This window comes from Denticeps clupeoides, chromosome 20, assembly GCF_900700375.1.
Source record: "Denticeps clupeoides chromosome 20, fDenClu1.1, whole genome shotgun sequence".
Taxonomy (NCBI): domain Eukaryota; kingdom Metazoa; phylum Chordata; class Actinopteri; order Clupeiformes; family Denticipitidae; genus Denticeps; species Denticeps clupeoides.
The window spans coordinates 13,509,288-13,527,593 of NC_041726.1; the positions used below are offsets into that span (position 1 = coordinate 13,509,288).

Sequence of the window (18,306 nt, forward strand, 5' to 3'; positions counted from 1 at the left end):
TAGTTTGTGTGTTATCAGAGCTTCATACAACAATAACATTTATATAGTGATCTCGCAGGATGTGGTTTGACACCCCTAAAACAGTCTACTACTCACAGCAAAGTTTTCCAATGCTTACAGTATTATTGGAATATGGGACTGGAGCTGCCTATTTTAAAAAGTACTTAGTGAATATTTCAAATACACTTAAAATTATGCAGTAAAGTATTACCAAAGAGATTAAATTGTATATTAAAATAAATGAGCAACAAGAAGATATATTTCATAATAATGTAGTGCTTTTTATTAAAAAACAAACAAACAAAAACAAATAAAACAAAAATATAAAACAAAAAATAAAAACCAACAGCATCTTATGACTTTAGAATCATAATTACAAACTTTGAACCAGAGTGGAAGAAGTTTTGACAAACTGTACACATCACAAAATGTCTGCCAGTCTGTCCATTTACAATGCTTGCATCTTATCTTGTGATTGTCTAAAAATAACTAAACAAATCACACAAAACACACAAATACAAGAAATACAAGCATCATATTTATGACCACTATCACAAAAGAACAGAACCATTTTTTTTTCATTTGGAAAAAAAAAAGAGAAAATTAAGAACATGATATTGAGCTGACAGGTTTCCTTTTTGGTTCTGTCATCTTCCAAAATATCATTGTACATTTTGATGTATATTTGTTTTTTTAGTGTTCAACACTTTGCAGCAAAAAATGAGGAGCAATTTTTCCACTCTCCTCAAAAGTAATAATTAATATTATAATGTTAATATTAATAATTACAGTGACAGATGCCAATGCAGGGTCACTGTGAAGCCCCAATGCCTTCTGGGAAGTCCATTTGACAATCATTTCACACATGCAGTTTTTTTTTTCTTTGTTTTTAGGCAACATTTTAAGCAACATTTCTGTTTATCTGTTGCTCAGTTCAGAAAGTCGTGGTGTTACTGATATAACTGGTTACCTCCTCCTCTCCCAAGCTTACATGTGATGATAGAAATACAAATGGCATAATAATAATAATAATAATAATAATAATAATAATAATACATATAGGGCTGAGTCCTGTACAATACAATACACAAAATCCATAATCAAGATATTGCTTTTGGAGACACCGCTCACATTTTCCCAGTCAGTATATACATAGCTTGGCACTATACAACTTTCTGTCCTCTTTCTGTCAGTTATTTTATCTCTTTAAATCCATCAACCATCTTTCTGTCAGTTTAGTTGAAGCATTGGGGAAATAAAATTAGTAATTAACATTCTCCATGGCAGTCAAACAAATGAAAAATGCCCAACCCCCCACCTCCCAAAAAACCCTTCCCCAAAAATATGACATCAGATAATACATTGTTTTCTCCCTCTTGGTCTGTGGTTATGCAGTCAAGCCCTTAGTTTATTCCATGTTGTTTAGATTTCTGACTGGGTTCCATACGTACATGCATACTGGCTAAAACACACACACACACACACACACACACACATACAGACAGACACACACCAATCAGGACCACTGAAGTCTAAGGCTTTACAGATCAAAACAGTTCAGCTCCCTCCGATTTTTTTCTCTTTCCTTAAAGTTGGTAAGCTGGTGAATCAAACAGTTCAAACAGACCAACCACAAAGCTGAAGACAGAAGCTAATAAGGAACCCCGTCCTTTCTGTTTCCTAAAATATTACATTTACAGGAAAATAAAAGCAAGAAAGAGACAGATAATATAGTTATAATTCATTTTGTTTTCTTGTTGTACCCACCCCCCCACCCCCCCACGTAGACAGCATCTTTCAATACTGCATGTTAGTGTGTACTGAACGTCTATTGGAACGAATGTTGTCCATGGTATACAAAGTGCAGTTTAGCCAATGCTCTTCTCCTCTCCTTTTTCAGTCTGTCGGCAGTGCGTATGTGCTCTACACTGCACTTCCTATGTCGCTCCTGCTTTTCATTTCATTTATGGATTTATTTTTGCGTTGTTTAACAAAACATGACAAAAAAAAAACTAAAAATTCCTCTTCTGGTTTCACATGGTATCTAGGATAAAAGTCTGCCACTGTTGGACACAAGGGGGCAGCGACATCCCATTCCTCTTGTGCATTCAATCATCTCCTCCCGAATCCATCCATCTGTCCAAGGCCACGGCTGCAGTACCACGTGCTAAGCAAATATATATTGACCTCTAGTTGCACTTGTTTTTAAAAATTAAAATAAAAAACAGGAGATCTGTCCAAGGTTTACAATATAGTCACTGTAATATAGCAGTATGTTTTATATTCAAGGCTTCAATCTTCTTTTGAAAAAAAGTTATTTAAAAGCGTCAAAAGCACACGGTTCCTATGTTTATTTGACACTCTACATCGTACGTGTAAATGTTTCAGGGCTGTTGCTTAGAAAACCGTTATGTCACTTCTCGAGTGTTCTCGGTGTGTTTCCAAGAGGGAGACCGGAGGAGGCAACCGTTTCCAGCAGGGTGGGGCAAATGTATTTTTACCAGTGGTGTCCATCGCCACCCAACGCTCCCTCCGAGACACTTCTGCCTCCCTCCCGCTCATCCCTCGCTCCTGGCTTTCCTTTTCCCTTTCTCTTTCACTAGGTGAGAGGGAGAGTGAGGAATGTGCATGACAGGTATCGGGGTGATTACTTCACTTCCTGATCACAAAATCAGCTAGTCCTAGTGTCCTTCTCCGCAGGCGGCGACCAGAGCCCTCCTCCAGTAGATAGGTCACATCGATAGCTGCAGGGGAAAAAACGAAGACAAATACCATTGGTCAGATTGTCACGGGATAAAAAGAGCAGTTGCATAAATATGTAACACTATTTTGTACTTTTTAGTTGTGCATGAATGAAAATTATATTACCAACAAATATATTTGCCATATTTGCCCAATAGTGTCAGTGATCGCATTTGTCAATTTGAAAATGAAAGTGAAGTGTTTGTCATTGTGAAACACTGCAGCACGGCACACAGTGACACAACGAAATGTGTCCCCTGCTTTTAACCATCACCCTTGGTGAGCAGTGGGCAGCCATGACAGGCGCCCGGGGAGCAGTGTGTGGGGACGGTGCTTCGCTCAGTGGCACCTCAGTGTCACCTTGGCGGATCGGGACTCGAACCGGCAACATTCTGATTACGGGGCCGCTTCCTTAACCGCCAGGCCACCACTTTGTATTCACAATGAAGACTCGTCTTTGTAATTTGTAACTACATCTTTTTTTCATGCCAAATAATTGATGTTTTTTTTTTTTTATTTGTCTGCCATTAGACATCTATGAGGCTGGAAGTCTTGTCTTCTTCGTCATTTTCTCTCACCATTTTTGCAAGGCGCTCGGTGCAGCAGCTCCAGCAGGATCTTGTTCAGCCGCTCCCGCTGAGATTCCCGCCTGCTCAGTGGCGCAGAGGAGTGAAGAGGTGAAGAACAGAGCGATGAAGAAGCGGGAGGAGCCTCCAGCATTTCTCCCCCAGCTCGAGCTCCTCCTCTGTCCAATGGGTCATCCCCCATCTCTCTCCTCTCTTCCCCCTCCTCGTCCCCCTCATCCTCTTCCTCCTCCCCCTCCCCTCGCGGCTCTTGGCCCGTGGGCTGCAGTCTGGACATTGAAACTGACTCCTCCTGTGAGACTGTCATCTCCACCTCCATTCCTCCTCTGGCTCCTCCTCCTCCTCTTGCTCCTACCTCCTCCCCATCTTTGGGGACAGGCCCAGAGCCTCTGTCACACGACCCTCCGGAGACAGTGTCATCCTCACAGGCTCCAGCTCCCTTGGGGCGCTCGCTTTTCCAAGCAGAACGTCCGCCGTTACGTCTGTAGTTGTCAGGAACGTAGTGAGGCTAGTGGAGAAGGATTGAGGACAAAATTGAAGTACAAGAAATTCACACTGTTCATTGACAACAGCCTTGATCGCAAAGTGAAGAGCAATTTTAAAAATACTGAAAATGTCAGCAAGCATTGAAGGCTTGTAAGCTTTCATAAAACAACTCTCCAGTGACTGCATCACATTTGGACGATCTGGACTGGTCACACTACAGGAATGGGACAAACCCTTCCTGCACTGGACACAAGAACTCTAAATTTGCAACATGTTCTATTCCTACTGTATAAGGCATTCGTTGAGATGCTCCTGCTTACAGAGAAGTCCCTCTTGGGTGTGAGCCTCTTAGGGAAGTGGTTGAAGGCATAGGGCTTGGTGCACACAGGGTATCGGTTGCGGTGGATCTTGTAGAAGAGGTGAGCTGACTTGTCCAGCCGGTAGTCACAGATATACACGTCCTGCTCCTTAACACCCTTGGGCCGACCTGTAGAGGGTGAATGAGCATGTGTGAGCGTGTGTGAGACGTTCATTTTCAACATGGCTGGGTCAATATGGACATCTATTATTATACTGAAATGTTGGGACATTTTAAACTATTCGTCAGCATGGATAAAAGTTCATATAAAACCTGTTTCTCTTGAAACAGTCTATAGGCATGCAAGATGATAACATACAATATTACCACAATATACACCGATTTAAACCATACTGGCCTAGTGGGAAACACACTTGCCTAGGGTGCCTTGCATTTATTAAAGGAAAAAAAAAAAAACAAAACAAAAAAAAAACTCACCTTTGCAGTAGGTGTAGAGGTCAAGCACACAGCAGGTGCCCACCACAGCCTCCAGAGGGATGATCTCATACAGTGGCACCCGGAACAGCTCATTGTGGTAGAAGCGTCGAGACGGTGAATGATGGGTCTCATGAGGACGGAAATAATGGTGCCCAAAAGCAAACCTCTCACCCCTGTAGAACAGGATCACAAAGAAACAACCAGATGTCAGCGTTCCTATTTTCCACTCCACTCATTCCAAAAAGGCATCTTCCAGGGTCCTCACTTCTCATTTTTCCAAAGTTTCTCAATGCGGAAGATGTCCAGTTTGTCCCGGTTCATATGAGACAGGAGTCGGTATGACTGCCGGACAGGCTGCCCCTCCGGCGTACGCCTGCTGTCCCGCATTAGGTACACACAGTCACCTACACATGAGGAAGAACAAAAAAAAAAATCGGAAAATAATAAACTTGTAAGCCTCTTGCATGTGAGAATATTTTATCCTATTTTTTTACTATGCAACATACTGCTCACCCTGGTGCAGCAGCAGGTCATCTCGAAGCAGGCAGATGTAGTACACGGAACCAGACTGGGCATAGCTGGGCTGGGGCAACATAGGCACCTCCTGATATAGAAGGAGATGGTAAACGAATGCATGAATAAATGTTCAAGTCGTCAAGACCAAACTGAACAGTGCATTTGAGAGTTTGCGTTGGTATGGGGGTGGTTGCCAATGTTTGCTGTGAGGTTGTTAAGGTACTCTACAGGGTTGCTAGGTTACTGAATGTAGTATGTTTACTAGTCATTTTATATGCAAAATCCCCAAAATAAATATCATTTAAAAAAATTTAAATAAAAATGTAAAAATAGTACAACAAAATGTTTTGGTTATAAAAGAATAACCAACTTATTGGGGTATTTTCATCCTATTGTGGTAATACAAAGATTGTATTCCAGTTTTCGTTTTGGCAGAAGTGGCATTAATTCTAATTCTAAATTCAAAATTCTAATGGGATGGAATCTGTATCTTGCTATTAAAATAAATTTGACAAATTGGATTTCAGCATCAAACACTAACAGGCTTGTACGGTTAGGGTGGTAGTAGCCTAGTGGGTAACACACTCGCCTATGGACCAGAAGACCCAGGTTCAAATCCCACTTACTACCATTGTGTCCCTGAGCAAGACACTTAACCCTAAGTTGCTCCAGGGGGACTGTCCCTGTAACTACTGATTGTAAGTCACTCTGGATAAGGGTGTCTGATAAATGCTGTAAATGTAAATGGTTAAAGCAGTTGCCACTTACCCGGTCTACTGGACGAGGGTCGCATTGCTCACAAAGGTAGTGCTCCACCTCTGCCTCTAATCGCATGCAGTCACAGTGCTGCCACACCTGAGAGGAAGTAGAAACATCTTCACAATCATATATCTTACCATGTACAGGTAACTGTTGCCAATAGATGACAATGGATTCCAATATATCACACAACACTGGGCACGGTCTCACCATGCACTTCTCACACTGGATCATCAGGCCTTCATCTTTGTACATTCCACAGATGCAGCGTATGACATCGTCGTCTTTATCGTGCCCACCGCTGCCGTGATGGTGGTGGTGTCCGTGGTCCCGCTCCAAGGAGTCAGAGCTGTCTGCCTCGCTGGCTGTCTCACCCACAATCTCATCAATCTGGACAGCAGCTTCATGCCGCGCACCATAATATGCCTTACGCAGCCTGCAAACGTCGCGCCCCACTGAGGACTTTCGGCCATAGTACTTCTGCATTAGGACAGTATATAAAAAAAAAATGTGAAGGACTCAACAACATTAATAACATTTAAAACATTAATGTGCTTTCCAGTCAAGATAAAGGCTTATTTCTACGCTTTTTTGACCCATGGATACTGACCTCTGCATTCCGGAACACCTTCAGCATATCCGTGTCAAATGCCTCCACAGTCTTATAATGTCCTGTAAGAATTTGCTTCTCAATGGTGTTGAGATCCAACGGGTCCGAAACTTTTTCATAGTACTGCGTATTCCTATGGGCACAACACAAAGGGGTCAACTGACACGTCAATGTCTTTTATTTATATGCACACCACATACACAAGGGTTGTCATAATTTTAGAAATTCAAACTTCAAACAATACCTCTACGCCATTTTTAATACAACAACTTCAAAGGCAATAATGTCTAAAAATAAAAAATTAAATGAGAACAATACAAACAATAACATCAGAGGCAACATTATTCTTAAATCATCTGATGTGCAAACGTGTAGTAAACCAGGATTAGTCTTTTTAGCATTTAGTATTTTAAGACAAATAATTGGTATCCTATTAAAGTAACACACTAACAACATTTACTGCCTAGCTCCCACACTAATGTTACTGTTTTTTAGTAGCCATAGCCAGCAGCTGCTACATTAATGGTGCCATATGGCTAATGTAGTAATCAGCTAATTCTTAACGCTAACGTGTGCGTCTGCCAGGTTAGCATTTATGGCAACAGTTTATAACCTCAGGAGCTTTATAAACAAGTCTTTAAGGTGCTTCGAACAAGTTTATTCTGCCTTCATCACTCCCGCAATGTTTGTATTGAGTTTACTGAGTTTTCTTTTTGGATAAAACTGGTTGTGAAGGACCTTCAACAGCATGTTGAGCAGCTCATTGTTCTGAAAAGCGACTAGCATTCATGTGTTCAGCTGCTAGTGAGGGAGGGACTTTGTCAAGATGCCACAGTTTGTATCGATACACTTGCAAATGAACACAGCAATAGTAGAAGGCCACACAGGCGCGGAACAAAATTCTGGAGGGTACTGAAGTATGTTGAGATCCACCCCGCTTCCCTCAGACACTATTCAGAGGACGAGCATTTTGGATGCTGAACAATGTGTGATTCCACGGCTGAGCAGCCATATACCAGCCTACATTCATCACGCTCAGTGGTCGGCTGGAGTGGTCAAAAGCTCACCTCCGCGGGACTGTGGAACACGTACTCTGGAGTGATGAATCACACTTCCCTGTCCAGCAGCCTGACAGATGAGTATGGGTCGTGGCCATGCCTAGGGAACGCTACCTGCCTCGGCGTATAATATAAGCTGTGAAGTGCGATCCAGGGGGCGAGAAAAGTCTGGAAATCGGTTTCATGGGTCAGGCCCAGACTCACGTTCCACTGATGTCAAAGTTTCAGCAGGAAATTACATTTTGCACATTTCTATGTCGACTTGAGCTGCGCGTGGCAAGATGCTGTGTTCATTGCAAATGGTCAGGGGAGGTATTCTCCCGCTTACCTCTTCCTGGATGGCAGGCTGAGCAGTGGAGCAGCAAGGGTCTGACCGTCTGAATCTGCAGGGGGAGACAAAGCACGAGTGAGATTTGCCTTTACAAAGAACGACCGCAGGAAGGGAACAAGGTCTAAGTGAATGGTCTAAATTCAATTATCCTCAGGATTTATATAAACAGATAAAATTGTACCTTCATTTTTTTTTGTCAAGCAAAGAAATTGTGTGCGTTTACTGACCCTTGTAGCTGGTAATCATGTCGCAGATCTCCTTGAAGATGTGTGCGAGTCGGGCCGTGCGCGTCACCTCCGTGTTCTCCTCGGCGGCGGCCAGTCTGCGTGTGCGCACTGAGCGGGACGTTTGTATCGCCGAGAACTGGGTCAGGAAGACGTCTGTGACCGAGACACACAGAGAGACTGCTCAGTGCAGGAACAGTATCATCCCCGGATAGACAGATAGCATGGGGTCTTCTCCAGATGCTGAACTATGGTCAACCTAGGGACTTGTGTAGTAGCACAAAAACTGTACCCTCCTGTGACCTCCAGAAAAAGGTCTATTGACGGAACTATAAAAACATTTTTAATGTGCAATATCAAACATTGTATATTTATATATATATTTCATCACAAAATTGAGCTGAAATAATCATGATTTTTTTTTTTTTAAGGCCATTCACTAAAACCTGTCATACCAAACACTCACACACCTGACTTGATGTTGCCATCGTCCCGAATGACGCCTCCCCACCGAGCGTAGATAGACATGCTCTCCCGGTCTCTCTCTCGATCTCCTTCTCGCTTTAGCAGTTCCTGCTTCTCCCGCATCTTTTCCCAGTTCCGGAGCAGGAAGACGTGGTGCTTCAGCACAAAGTTCCTGAGCCGCCCCAGACACCGGGAAACGGACACTTTAACACGAGTCAGTCATACAAGTACAGAAGACTCGTGAGTGTGAGAGGTTTGAAAGTTCTTGCCCTTTTCAACATTTTTTAGAAAATCACAGATTCTCCCAAGCTGATTTGTATTTTTTTTACTAAATATGTAAGATCCCTGTGAAAGTGAGCAGTTTCAAAGACTCCCAATGGGACCATAATATATACAGTAGGTGATAACTCACCGTAACTCACTTGTTGCCCATTATATTAACCAATTTATTATATTCTATGCACTGTAGATTTTGTCCATTCAAGCTCCTGGACACCGAAGAATATAAAATGGACTGAACTACCATATCATTTCCGCCATTTCTGAGGTGTTCAGTTTACGGTCAGGTGGGTTCTCAAGCAGTTGGTCCTCATGTTGTGATTTTTGGTTTGAAATTTGCTCCTTGATTCAAGGAGCTTCCACAAAGAGGTGCACTAAATCATGTAAAACATCTTAGACATCTTTAGAGGACAATCCCATTCAAGCTCTTGAATGGAATTGATTGCACAAGAGTCTGTCACAAAGGATATACATTTTGTCTGTGATATTTAATTCTTTGTCACATTGAATGGATTGGTGCAGTTAGGGGCCAAACTTGTGGGTAATGTCCTATTGGGATGAATGTGTAAATGTTACTGTGCTTTACCTCTCTCTGTTGGACATGGGCTTCATGAGCAGCTGTGGATAAAACTTGTTGCTATCGCTTGATTCTTCCTCCTGGTTTTGAAAGTGAAAGTGAAGTGATTGTCATTGTGAAACACAGCATCACAGCACATGGTGACAACAAAATGTGTCCTCTGCTTTTAACCATCACCCTTGGTGCACAGTGGGCAGCCATGACAGGCGCCCGGGGAGCAGTGTGTGGGGACGGTGCTTTGCTCAGCGGCACCTCAGTGTATGACTGGACTAAAGAGGGAAAATAATGTATCTCTGAACTACACCCTCCAGGTCACATTCAGGAATTTGTTTCAAGTGTTTTTATAGACTTTGGCTCCCCCTCGCTCTCTGACCTTATTTTATAGACTTCAACACTCTTTTCAACACAAACACACTGCCTGGGTGGCAACTTAGTAAAAATGCTGTCTTAGGTGCATCCTTTGGTCAAATCCCAATGGGGTACACAGAGTGAAAGTGAACTGGAACTGAGCTGAAAATGTCTGCTTCAGAAACAAAATACTATTATGTACTTTTGTTATAGTTTATATAAGATGCATTCATTCCATTTATCAAATTATCAATATTTACGTTTATAGCATTTATTGATGCCCTTATCCATTACAATCAGTAGTGACAGGGACAGTCCCCCTGGAGACACTCTGGGGTAAGTGTCTTGCTCTGGGACACCAAGTGGAGATTGAACCTGGGACTTTGTGGTCTTCTGGCTCATAGGTGGTCCTAAGGTTCATAGCCTTATTTTTATGCTTTCTTTTGTTTTTTTGACAAAATGTTTCATAATGGCAAAAAAACAACATTTTCAAATGTATTATTTGATTTATTTAAACACACCTGTGGCTTAATATTTTCTTGAAGCAAGTTTGGCTGCAATCACAGTCTCAAGTCTTCTTGGGTTTGGGCCCACAAGTTTGACACACCTATTTTGGGGGATTTTCTCCCCTTCTTTCTTGAGATCCTCCAAGGCTCAGTCAGCTTCTGGTCTTTGTCATGTTAGAAGGTGAATCATTGCCATAGTTCCAGAGCTCTCTGGAGCAGGTTATCTTGAAGAATCTCTCTATATTTGGTTGCTGTCACCTTACCCTCTTTGAGGATTAGTTGCCCAGTTCATGCCATAGAAAAACATCCCCTCAGCACAATGCTGCCACCACCATGCTTCACAGTTAGCCAGGTGATGAGTGGTGCCTGGCTTCATCTAGAGATTATGCTTTGAGTTAAAAGTTGTATTTTGGGTTCATCAGACCAAAGAATTTTCTTTCTTACAATCTACACTCCAAGCAGGCTGACATTTACCTAATAGCAGCTTCCGTCTGGTTGTGCGACCATTAAGGCCTGATTGGTGGAGTGCATTAGCTATGGTTGACCTTCTAAATGGTTCTCCTATCTCCACAAGGGATCACCAGAGCTCCGCCTTAGTGACCACTGGGTTTGTGATCCCTGGAGTCTCAGGGCTCTCCTTCCCTGATTACTCAGTTTGGTCAGACAGCCATATCTAAGGAGAGTCCTGGTGGTCCTTCCATTTCTGCATAAAGGAAACCAGTGCCTTCAACGTTGCCAAAATTGTTTTGAATCCTTCATCAGGTTTCTGCTTTTCCACAATCCGACATCAGATGTCTACAGACAGTTCCTTGGACTTCCTTGATTGGCTTGTGCTCTGATATGCACGGTCAACCGTGAGACTTCTAATAGATAAGTGCGTGCCATTCCACACCATGTTCACTCATCTCTATTAACCACAGGTGGACACCAATCATGTTGTAAAAGCATCTCAAGGATGAGCAGCGAAAATCTGAACTCAGTTTTGAGTGTCATAGCAAAGGGTGTGAATACTTATGTTCCTGTATTGTTAAAATGTTTTAATGTTTTGTAAATTTAAGTATCTATAAAGTATCTATAAATAACTTTTCACAATTATGAACCATTTTGTGTAGATTTAAAAGAAATGGTTAGGGTTTGGGTCCAGTGTTTCAGAAAGACTGAATGCTAAAAGAAACACAATAACCATCTATCTCCTTAGTTCTTAGTTATTTCAAAACCTTCTTACCCTTTTCTTCAGCTGATGTTTGGACTTGCGCTTCTCCTTGAACCGCCCCAGCCGCCTTGCTCCAGAACCACTGGTTTTAGGAGGAAGACCGTTGATTCGCTGGCTCTTTCCACCAATGATGCCGCGGCAGCTTTCTGAGCCGCACTTACAAACTTGCTGTATAATGACCAAATGGGCACAGTAAGCAAAAAGTGATCTAGCAGATATTTATGATAACCTGAAAATGGGAAAAGCCTCCAGGACAACAGTTAAATGCCTTACCTGCTCTTCTGTGTTGAACGAGTGAAAATTGTAGTCATAGGTGAGCTCTGTTCCACTGTTCATGTCCTTGAGAGCAAACAGGCCAATTCTGTACACGCCATTCACCGACCTAAAGAACAGAGGGATGGAGCAGGCAGAGGTTAAAATTTAAAAAATAGTATGTCACTGAAAACATTTGTATTCAAATTTCAAATCTGATTAGCAATTTTTACTGACTGTGTTAATACTTGCATAATTAAAATGCACTGCCTGTTACACGTTGGCTGTAAAGCAATCCAGCTTGTAAACAAATGTAGCCTATCCAACCTGACAGCAGAAATGCATGTGTGAAATTGGCTGACAAATGTATTTTGTTTTGGCGCCGAAGATGAATTGAGAACTGGATGAAAATAGCAATGTGCATTCCTGAAAATAGCAATTTTCATTCATTTTGGTCCAGTGAAAAGATAAACAAAGTCTGGGCCTGTGGGCAGCGCAGCTGTCCCCCACCCTCCGTTTTACGGGGAGATAATCACTCTTGTGTGGCAAGACAGATGACCTGCCACGCTCCACACATGAAGCTGAGTCCTCCCCTGATGCTGCGTGTAAGCGGGAGAGACGTGAAGGTCAACTGACCACCTCTGCTCAGTCTACGCAAATGTTTTCTGCGTGCGCATTGTAGCGTTGCTACTGGTTATTTGCTGCAATTCAAATGCGCTCCAAATTCACAAACTCAACTCACCACTTCTGCATTTCACAGTTGGGCTCACAACTGTGGTTGATGAAGCGGGCCTCGTTCCCCATGCGGTAGCTGTCAATAACCATGCCACTGTCAAGGTTGAGGCAGTAATGGCCGCTGTGGGCGAAGTACTGCTGCATCATTCGGTTCCTATAAAGCACAAATACCGAGCATGCAAGTGGGATTAGCCAGACAAAAATTAACCATCTTAACATGTACAAATTTGACATGAACAAGCACTTATTTTGAGATGCTTTTGTGACAATTCAGTCAGAATAAATTGCTTCAAAGTCCTGTGTGGCACTGACCTGAATTCGTGCTCGCTGACCACCTCTCCAAGATACTCTATGATGAACTGACCGGAACGCAGTGGCTCTTTGGTGCGGATGCCCCAGCCCTTGCCCTCAGCACGGAAGCGCTCCAGGCACTGCACCCAGTCATGTTTCTGGATGTGCTGGTTGTCACACTTGTCTGTGCATGGACATGTGCTTGGGGAGCATTCTGTGTAGATCATTCTGTCAAAAAGAGCCATGTGGGCATTGAGAATGGATGTACATTTTATGGTAAAAGATCATTTAAAAAATATGGCAAGAAAGAACGAAAGTGAAAGGCAATGTAATAAAATGAACACAAAAGAATGAAAGAGAAAATAATGGCTTCTGAATGCAAGGTGTTTTTCTATGAAACAAAATGGTAGGACAAGTGGTTCACTGAACAAAAAGTACATTTTTCGAGCACAATTGTTGCCTAAAAAAATTAAAATCCTTATACCTCACCAATGAAGGTAATGTTCCTATAATTGATTTCCTGAGTCTTCTTACCTGTTCAGGCAATCTTCCTGACATCCCTTCTCAGTTGGGTCCTTCGGGGCCCTGCAGTTGCATGTGGTGGCTTCATACCCCGAAAGTGGCTTTACATCCACATACACATCTGCAATTCACAAGGACACACATCTTACAGAGGGGCACAGTTTCTTTTTCTCTGACACAGCCAATGAGCAGAAATGAACAGGCTGAACCAAACCACAAAGAGAAGGAAATGCTATCCCCATAGGCATGCTCTATTTTTAGCTATTTTAATTCATCATAAATAGTTTGGCAGGGCTCATGCAATGCAGTAATCTCAACCTCATATGAATGGAAATGACTTTATACTCACTTGATCTGATCTTTTTGTAAAGAGGGACATCAGGTCTCTTGTGGAGCTGAAAGAAAAACAGTTTTCATGAGTGACTATAATCATACATCCTCTTTTGACATTTAATATGAAATGTATAAACATTTCTATGGACCACTGGTGTTTGTTTTTTCATTTAAATCAAATTGTGCTATTCATTCTGTTTATTCTTTATTTCGTGCATTCTGTGTGATCATGTTTTCTGTTCTGGCTGTATTTAATCAGAAAAGAAAATCCAGAGCTAGTGCAGTAGAGCACTGTATTACAAAGAAAGAAAGACAGACAGACATCTGCATTCACCTGGTCATGTTTCCAAAGCCACAGGATATCATAAGGTAACTGGAAGTCAATGCGCTTCTGTCTCAGGTACTTTCCTGGGTGAAGACATACATAAGAGACAAGCAATGCCTCTTTTATCCCAGTTCAACCTGAAGCAGTTGCTTAAAAATGAAGGCCAGGCATATAGGAGGGGGGAGCTAAAAATAAACTCTCAAGGCAGCCTCCAGGAACCATGAATGAAAAAAGAAGGGCGAACAGCATAAAAACAAGGGCTGCTCTGAGGGATCTGTGGATGGAGTCACTTACCAACATGGATAGGGGCTGGAAAGAGTCCATACTCATGTTCCCCTGGAATGTACTCCAACTTCTCCTTTTTGAGCTGTAAAAATTGACTGCGTGGGCTAAAACAAAACAAAAAGAATACGACTTATTTTATCAATTACTTTGGTTGTCCTAATATTTCCACACAGGAAATCTTAGCTAAAGGTAATGGATTATAAATTTTTTTCTCCTGGGCAGTATACTTACTCTGCGGTTTTGTACACATCTGAGTAAAGCCCTGCCTTCTGGAACTTCTTCTTCGGTGGTCTGGCAGGTCTCTTCTCCCGCTGGTTAGGAATGGAAACGGGAGGAGCTTGTTCTACAGGAGCTGGGGCTGCAGGTTCTGGTGGGGACTGGTCTTCAGCTTTACTCTCTGGTCCACTTTACAGAAGCACAACCACAAAAGTATTCCGATGAGTGCAAGTTTCCTTGGACAGCGGTTATAAAGAAACCACTCAAATCATAAAGAGAATTACATGATGTACAGCAGGGAGGTCCAAACTCTGTAAATTTACCAGCCATTTATTTGAAATTACTGGTATGCTAAATCAAGTTTCACAATTAAAGATTTATTGCACTAAATGTCTTGTGGACATGGCTAAACACAGAAAGAAAATTCAACAGCAGACACATTTGTATAAGAATTAAAGAACTTAAATAGGCTAATAGTTATAAAGGAGGTAATAGTAATAAATCAGCAGAAAAAAAAACTTTGTTTACATTTATTTATTTAAAAAATGTCTTTTATAATTCACGTTAAAATTAATACTACTGTTATGGCATGTACTGCCATAACAGTTCCATTAAATTCTTTTATCTAGTCTTGTAAGATGTAAATCATGAAATAAAAGCTTCATTATATATATATACACACACACACCTTAATTTTTATCTAACCTAAGAGCACCGTGATTTAGAAAAAAAAAATCACTTTTATCTTTCATAAGAGTATTCAATAAAAGGGCACCTTAATGTCTACTTTTGCCCCAATTGCTGGCCAGACCCTTATAATTGTAAGGTCACTGTAAGTCCACAGGGATTCCACTAAAAGCTCTTTTAATGTATAACTTTCTCTGTTTACCTGCGAAAGCTATGCAGCTCTTCCTGTGGGAGCCATCCAGGTCCTCCCCACTGCTTCGTCCCCACCTCCTCCTCTCTTCTTCCTGGTTGCTCCTCTTCAAACTCCTCCTCTTCTTCCTCCTCTTGTCCTCTCTCCTGCTCTCCAGCGTCAGACGCTGCCATGACCACTGTCGCAGCTTCCGCTTCTCCTTCTTCCTCTTCATCCTCATCTTCCACCCGATCCCACTGGTTCCGCTTACGGCCCCTCCGACGCTGCCCTTGAACCACAGACTCTATAGCGTCTTTCACCGTGTCCCCCTCCCAGACTCCCCTGTCCTGGTCTCGCTCGCGATCTCTGTGCCTGAGAGCGGAGTCCTGGAGAGAGGATAGTGGTGCTGGTGGAGGGGGAGAGGGTGGTGGTGAGGGCAGTGGGTGTTTACGGGGACGTCCAGGCCCCCTCTTTTTCACCATGTTGTTGCCAGTGCGTGCCTGCCGCTGAAGCTTCTTAGCGCGCAGGATCTTATTGACGTGATGCAGGCTGCTCTTTGCCTGTGGCTGGACCACTGGGGAGCCCCGATGGCTGCTGTGCATAGGAGGGGAGGGAGCATCCAGGCAACGACTTTTCAGGCTGGGACCACTAGAACGCGTGGATGGGCTTGCCTGGCGACTGGAGGGTCGAACGCCACTACCTCCACCTATCCCAACTCCACTCCCAGCCTGGTCCAGACCACAGTGTGACCCGCAAGCAGTTGTGTGTGAAAGCGATGGATGATGGTGAAGGTGGTGATGGTGGTGATGCGTGGTGAGTTCCATAACATCAGAAGCAGAGGAGTTGGTGCCCCGGGTGTGCATACTCGCTGTGGTTCCTTTAAAAGGAGAGTAGAAAGAAAAAGAAGTTGAAGAAATGACAGGTAGAGGCTCACAGACACAGCAGCTGGCAAGGAGAGTAAAGTGTAAAATCCTCTTCTCATCAGTTCAAGTGCCTACCAGACAGTGTCTTCTAAACAGCAAAATAATGTGAGAAAATCATGACATTTTTCATTTGTCCATATTTCCTTCATTCATCCATATGTTTCTAGTACGGAAATGGTGGATTAGGAGCAATGAGAAGTCATTTAGATTTATTTTTATAAATTCATTTAAGTCATTTATATTTATCAATTTCCTCAGTAATAAAAAAATGCATACATTATGTACATCTATTCTCTTACTCTAAATATTATTATATCTCACAAACATACAGTTGGGAGAAAAAAAAAATATTTCAATTCCTGCTGATTATTTTGCCCACTAACAAAGAAATGATCAGTCAAAGGTATGTTTATTTAAAACAGTGAAAACGCAGTTCACAAATTCAGAAAAATGTACTTCAAAACAGATATAAAGTCATTTGCATACTCATAAATTAAATAAGTATGTGTATGTTCCCTTTTGCTTTACTACTTGGTGGCAAACCCTTTGACGGTAATCACAGAGGTTAGACGTTTCTTGTAGTCGGCTACAAGGTTTGCACGTATCTCATAGGGGGTTTGTCCCACCTGACAAATTACCCATTTTTAATGCCCTGGCTGAGGGAAGGAGATTCTCACCCAAGATTTGATGGCCCCATCCATCCTGCCTTTGATGCAGTGCAGTTATCATAACCCCTTGGCACAACCCCCACCCAAAGCATAATATTTCCACCATGTCTGATGTTCTTGGAGTCATAGGAAGCAATCCTCCACCCCCAAACATGGCAAATTGAGTTGATGCTAAGAACTTGACTTTGGTCTCATCTGACCAAAGTCAACCTAAGTCAACACTTTTACCCTCTCAATCATTTAGACTTTCAGTGGCAAACATGTGCATGTGCTTTTTTGAGAAGGGGGACATTTCGGGCACTGCAGTCCTTCACGGTGTAATGTTTTCTTGGTGACTATGATCCCAACTGCCTTCGGATCATTGGTTCCACACCTTTCTCATTATCACTGAAAATCCACGAGGTGAGATCTTGTGTTGAGCTCCAGACTGAGGAATTATCACACAAACTGTTGTCACCTTCTCACCCAGTCTTGTAGCCCATTCCAGCCTTGTGTAGGTCCACAGCAAGAAATCTTGCTGAATGATATGGGATTAAATACTTATTTCATTCACAAAAATGCAATTTAATGTATTTTGTATTTCTTTTGTTCTTGTTCTGTCTCTCAGATTTCAAATAAATGTTAATGAACTCATTAATTTCTTTATTAGTGGGCAAATAATCTTTTCCCCGACTGTATAATCACAATTGCAGACTTGGTACATACATCTCTCTTAAGTTCATACTTTCATGTCTTCTCCTATCCTTGACATTTGTAAACATGGTTGAGAGTGGCACGATGGTGTTGCAAAAGCTGACCTCTGGACAACTTTGTGTCCCCAACTCTAATCCTGGATTAGCCTCACTTGGTTCAGAAGATATTTTGGCAAAACAACCCAAATCCCCCCTTAAAACATGTTTGTTATCGCACAAACACCGACACATGCACACATCCATCTCTACACACAGCAAGCAACCCCAGAAGAACAGGACAATTCCACAAAGCTCTCTGCCTTACCAGCTCAGCAGTATTTGGTGAACACAGGTGCACAATGCTGACTTAACAATTTATAACTATACCTGTACATTGCATCATTCCTTATCTTATCTCTGAGGGCCACCACGATAGGAACAGAGCTGAAGCATGGCTTCACAGAATTTACAAGATCTCTACGGTGGCTAGTAGTCACCTTCATCCAGGTGCTCTATCAGCACAGTCCGCTGTGGACATTCCCTGGCCTGGCAGTGTTAACAGAAGGATGCAGAACGTGGAGAGACTGCTGTATGTACCAGCGAGTTGACTGAAAGCACACAGCTCGAAAATCAATAGAAAGCCATCTTTACAGCAGTAGATCAACCAGGAATATTTGGACAGAGATTGACACTCAGTCAGCTGTTGGACCAGAAATCAGATATTTAGAGAACTGC

At 42.4% G+C, this 18,306-nt stretch overlaps 1 protein-coding gene across 6 annotated transcripts in view; it reads right to left on the minus strand.

The window, feature by feature from the left end:
• Positions 1-258: 258 nt before the first annotated feature.
• The window catches only part of ash1l (ash1 (absent, small, or homeotic)-like (Drosophila)), a 30,260-nt gene continuing 12,212 nt past the window's right edge, over positions 259-18,306 (minus strand). For all 6 annotated transcript variants that reach the window (XM_028963225.1, XM_028963222.1, XM_028963227.1 and 3 more), the window contains 23 exons: positions 15,343-16,186; positions 14,469-14,642; positions 14,247-14,341; positions 13,962-14,035; positions 13,644-13,689; positions 13,307-13,415; positions 12,794-13,000; positions 12,489-12,635; positions 11,768-11,876; positions 11,507-11,662; positions 9,437-9,507; positions 8,577-8,743; positions 8,110-8,262; positions 7,880-7,934; positions 6,494-6,626; positions 6,094-6,363; positions 5,893-5,979; positions 5,122-5,212; positions 4,874-5,012; positions 4,609-4,781; positions 4,133-4,299; positions 3,321-3,834; positions 259-2,744 (listed from right to left, as the gene is read on the minus strand). In XM_028963225.1, coding sequence (XP_028819058.1) covers positions 2,653-2,744; positions 3,321-3,834; positions 4,133-4,299; positions 4,609-4,781; positions 4,874-5,012; positions 5,122-5,212; positions 5,893-5,979; positions 6,094-6,363; positions 6,494-6,626; positions 7,880-7,934; positions 8,110-8,262; positions 8,577-8,743; positions 9,437-9,507; positions 11,507-11,662; positions 11,768-11,876; positions 12,489-12,635; positions 12,794-13,000; positions 13,307-13,415; positions 13,644-13,689; positions 13,962-14,035; positions 14,247-14,341; positions 14,469-14,642; positions 15,343-16,186 — 4,073 coding nt within the window. In that variant the 3' untranslated portion in view covers positions 259-2,652. The remainder of the gene's footprint in view (positions 2,745-3,320; positions 3,835-4,132; positions 4,300-4,608; positions 4,782-4,873; positions 5,013-5,121; positions 5,213-5,892; positions 5,980-6,093; positions 6,364-6,493; positions 6,627-7,879; positions 7,935-8,109; positions 8,263-8,576; positions 8,744-9,436; positions 9,508-11,506; positions 11,663-11,767; positions 11,877-12,488; positions 12,636-12,793; positions 13,001-13,306; positions 13,416-13,643; positions 13,690-13,961; positions 14,036-14,246; positions 14,342-14,468; positions 14,643-15,342; positions 16,187-18,306) is intronic.